Here is a 4,784-nt window from a genome sequence, read left to right as displayed (position 1 = left end):
AATTTCTGAATTTGTGAATTTCTGAATTTCTGAATTTCTGAATTTCTGAATTTCTGAATTTCTGAATTTCTGAATTTCTGAATTTCTGTATTTCTGAATTTCTGAATTTCTGAATTTCTGAATTTCTGAATTTCTGAATTTCTGAATTTCTGAATTTCTGAATTTCTGAATTTCTGAATTTCTGAATTTCTGAGTTTCTTTAAATTATGACTCACGGGAATAGCAAAATTTCCCAATTGAAAAATTGTACAAAATCGATCAAACCTCCTTATCAATTCTATACATGAATCACAGCAATAGGGGGAATTTTCAGCCAAGTTTTCAGCCAAATTTTCAGATTTGCAATTTTCTGAAAATAAAATTTCGTTAACTTTATTTTTTAAAATTGAAAGCTTACTTTTATCTTTGAACTTTTCAACCACAAATCTCACAAGCCCTTTCAAGCTTTTTCTTGGGATTCGTTCTCTCTGAAAATTTGAAATATTCAAATTAAAAATTTTTATTTTGTAAAAAATTACCCTTCGTGGTAACAGAAAATATACAGCTAGAAATAGAATTAGGTATTCAAAAAACATGATTTTTGGAAAAAGTGAGAAAGAAAAAAAAAGTTTTTACTGCGGCAAAAAATTGATAAGAACATTTTGTGATGATATCAGTGATGGATGATTATTGCGAAATTTGTCATTTCAAATTTTCAGAAACTCAGGAATTAAGGAACTCAGAAATTCTAAAATTCTGAAAAATTCAATCAGGAGAACAAGAAAAAAAAAGATTCACAAACAAAAATTCGCAAACAAAAAAATCGAGAGAAAATCAATAAATTTTCGAAATTCTCAATGAAGATCCGGAATTATAAACTTTGGGTTTTCCAATCAAAACTCTGAAATTCTCATTGCTGGACTCCTCTCGGAGTTTCGAAGTTGACGGTTTTGGAGATCAGAAAAATGAACTTGGCATTCTTCCAATGTCTTTTAATCCAAAAAAAATGGGAAATGCATTTAAATGGATGAAAAGAAATTTGCCAACTTTTTAGATTCCATAAGAGAATCAATTTCAAAATTGAAAACTCTGAAATTCTCCATTTGAAAAAGTTACAAAAGCTCAAGAAAGAGTTGAAAGAGACGTTTTGAAGGTATAATGTTTTTTAAGTTTCTCCAAATTTAATTAATTTGCAGAGAGAACTAACTAGCCTCCACGGATCCACCTACTATGCTTATCAATCTGTTTATGAAGATTGGGAAAATATCAAAAAGTTATCTGAAACATTTCCAGACAGAATATTCCTATTCATTCTTCTCAAAACAGTGGTTAATGTTTCTGACATTTCTAGCTGTATATTTTCTGTTACCACGAAGGGTAATTTTTTAAAAGTCTAGAATCTCACATGAAGCGCTTGCACCTTCTTGCTATGTGTCTCCTTCTTCTCTTCGAAATCCACGCCCTTCAGGTAGACTGGTCCATCCTCTGGGTGCAAAAATCGGCATCGGATTCCTAGGTCATTAATGACTTATAAATAAAAGTGTTAGCTTTAAAATCAACACTTTGAATTTTAAAGCTTATGAATCAAATTATACAATTTAAGAAGACTTTGAATGAAAATCACTAATGGTAAAGATCAAAATTAGAAAATTTTCAAATTGAGGACACAAAAAAAACTTACAGTGATTTCATGGTGTCGTACATTCGAAGGAAGCTGGTGTTGACTGGAGCAAACATGATTTTTGGTAAATCTGAAAATATTGGAAAATTTGAAAATAGTCGACAATTGAAACTATATTTTTAAGAGCCAAAGTAAAAGCTACACAATACCCAAAAGATTTAAAACTAATTAGGACGGCTCAAAAGTGTCAAAAAGAAAACGAAAAAGACATCTGAGAAAGATGTATACCAACAAATCTTGTTAAGTTAATCACTTCCGATTCTGATGGGCGAATCCAAAAGGTGAAGACAGTTTTTCTGATAATTACAGTACCACCTGCCATTTTCATTGGGTCCCATGAGAACATGTGTTCTTTCCAGGACCATCCCTCGTAGATGTTGACGAGGTGAAGACAGTTTTCAGTGAATTACAGCACCTTCTCATTTCGTAAAGTCCCATGAAAACATATGGTCTTCCCTGGACTATGCGAAAATACATTAATCCAAAAAAAGATCAGAAAAATGAACTTGGCATTCTTCCAATGTCTTTTAATCCAAAAAAAATGGGAAATGCATTTAAATGGATGAAAAGAAATTTGCCAACTTTTTAGATTCCATAAGAGAATCAATTTCAAAATTGAAAACTCTGAAATTCTCCATTTGAAAAAGTTACAAAAGCTCAAGAAAGAGTTGAAAGAGACGTTTTGAAGGTATAATGTTTTTTAAGTTTCTCCAAATTTAATTAATTTGCAGAGAGAACTAACTAGCCTCCACGGATCCACCTACTATGCTTATCAATCTGTTTATGAAGATTGGGAAAATATCAAAAAGTTATCTGAAACATTTCCAGACAGAATATTCCTATTCATTCTTCTCAAAACATTGGTTAATGTTTCTGACAAGTTATTCAATATTTTATGCTCTATTGATAATTATATGGTAGACGGAAATACTCAAAAAAGTCCAGAAACTCTAAAAAATCAAAATTTCAGAATCAAAAAAGATCCTTGGAAAAATTAGAGAAGAATTCTCAAAATTAGATGCTATAGATATTCCAGAAACATGGAAATTGCGGGATCAATCAGAAATCGAGTCATCGGATACATTGAATTTCAGAGGATCTCCTCGTTTTTATAAATTTTAAACAAATGTAAAAATTACAGAAGTTTAATTTTTTGGAAATAAATTAATTTCTTAGTTTTGTCATGAACCCTGAATGAACTTATCTCGATTCAAAAAAATAGATTTGACTACAGATTTTGTCATTTTTTCCCTCCTCCTCAGCAGAAACTTCTGGAACTGGATTTCCTTGAATCGGAGTTTTTAAATATTCTGCTGAATTCATAGAATTCCCATTCATGATGACTGCCTCTCTGAAAATTTTAGTGTCGAGCAATTTTGAAACATTTTGCGCCAAAAACCATTTTTCTAGCTATTCTAGAGGCCGAGATACGGTCATTCAAAGTTTTGAAGAGACGCAGGCAATCAGAGTGTCTTGCTGTCTGCATCACTAGCCTCCTAAACTACAATTAGCCATATCTAGGCTCTTAAGATAGCTAGAAACGTGATTTTAGTTGCAAAATGTTTCAAATTTGCTAGACCTTTTTACTAGAATTTTGAGAGATGCAGACAGATAGAGTGTCTCGTTGCCTGCGTCTCTAGCCTCCTAAGACCGTATCTTGACTTGCAGAATAGTTAGAAAAGTGGTTTCTGGCACAACATTTTTCAACTTTTCCGAACTTTATACTCACTGGAAAATTTATAATGTGCTCAGCATGATAATGACGGTGTTGACTTCTAAAAATTAGTTTTAATTTTATCTTTTTTCCCTTCTCATAAAACTAGTAGAGCCATAATTTCCCATCTTTTCTAAATTTAGAAATTTTCCCGATTTTCGAATACACCTAATTATTCATTTCCCCTGTGGACCCAAACCTACGTCAATAAAATCCTCTATAATTGGTCACCTGCCTTAGTACACTATTGAAAATTAGATTAGACCCAGAGAAAAATTTATATCATTCTCCGAAAAATTTATCATCTTTTTATTTTCATTTTTCTTGATAAAATGGATCTGGACTCGTATTTTTCTCAACTTGGCATTTTTGAAAAGGAGAAAAATTTTATCCAGCGACATACTATTTGTCCATATTGCTCAAAAATGCTCTCCAGTTTTCATAGTGTAGGTTTTCTTTTTAAAAATTTTTTTTCGAAAAAAAATTCTTCAGATGCGACTCCATAGCATCAGACACTGGGCCAAAACTAGCACCGTTTTCGAGTGTCCCGAATTTTTCTGCACTCAAAAATACGGTAGTTACGACCACCTGGTAGATCATATGCGTAAAAATCATTTTGGTATTCCTACGATGTACTGCAAAGAATGTGGACACAAATCTGTTTGTTACACCGGCCTGCTTGTTCATTATCATGCAGAGCATGTTATGAATTGTCAGGTGAGTATAAATTCAAGGAAATTTGGAAATTTTTGAGCTAAAAATCACTTTTCTAGCTCTTCTAGGAGCCGAGATATAGCGTATTGAAGTTTGGGAGGTTAGAGACGCAGATACCCTAACTGTCTGCGTCTCTTTTCTGCAAAACGAGAGACGCAGACAGTTAGAGTGTCTCGCTGTCTTCCTCCTAATCGTCAGATAGCTATATCTCGGCTCCTAGGAATGCTAGAAAAGTGATTTTTGGCTCAAAATGTTTCAAATTTCCTAGACTTTTTTTTGCAAAAAATTTTAAAATTCGAATTTCAGGAAGTCGCAAAGGTTTCAATTCATTCTTCAAATGAATCGCAATTCACTCTTCAGATACTTCAGGTGAGATTCTAGAAGTTCTTCTGGGATAATTTAGAATTCAAATTTTCAGGAAATTCAGAATTTCCAGACAATTAAAAATTTTTGGGGGAAAATTTGAAATTTAAACCTTTCAGAGAAATGTGGTCAGTATGGATGCAAGATCAATAAATTTACCAAAATCTCAAAACAACAGAAATGGAGCTCCAATTCCAGAAATTTCAGTGCCAGAAGCTTCTAGAAGCTCATAACTTTTCAAATTAAAGGAGGACTCCGACCAAAAATTTTTATTGCATTAAAATGTGTTAAAATTTATCTATTTTCCGNAATATTATTGCGAAAAAATTCAAA

General features: G+C 32.3%; 1 protein-coding gene across 1 annotated transcript in view; it reads right to left on the bottom strand.

Annotated features, from left to right (window-relative positions):
- The window catches only part of CBG07220, a gene marked incomplete at both ends in the record, with an annotated part of 3,249 nt that extends 2,674 nt beyond the window's left edge, over nucleotides 1–575 (bottom strand). Inside the window, 3 exons of the mRNA XM_045243138.1 lie at nucleotides 216–349; nucleotides 398–467; nucleotides 519–575. Of these exons, the coding sequence (XP_045093359.1) occupies nucleotides 216–349; nucleotides 398–467; nucleotides 519–575 (261 nt within the window). The remainder of the gene's footprint in view (nucleotides 1–215; nucleotides 350–397; nucleotides 468–518) is intronic.
- Between the last annotated feature and the right edge of the window lie 4,209 nt (nucleotides 576–4,784).

The sequence above is a fragment of the Caenorhabditis briggsae genome (genome assembly GCF_000004555.2).
Source record: "Caenorhabditis briggsae complete genome, chrII, whole genome shotgun sequence".
NCBI classification, from domain to species: Eukaryota; Metazoa; Nematoda; class Chromadorea; order Rhabditida; family Rhabditidae; genus Caenorhabditis; species Caenorhabditis briggsae.
Note: the sequence above shows the minus strand (reverse complement) of the source record. Positions and strands in the feature narration are given on the sequence as shown.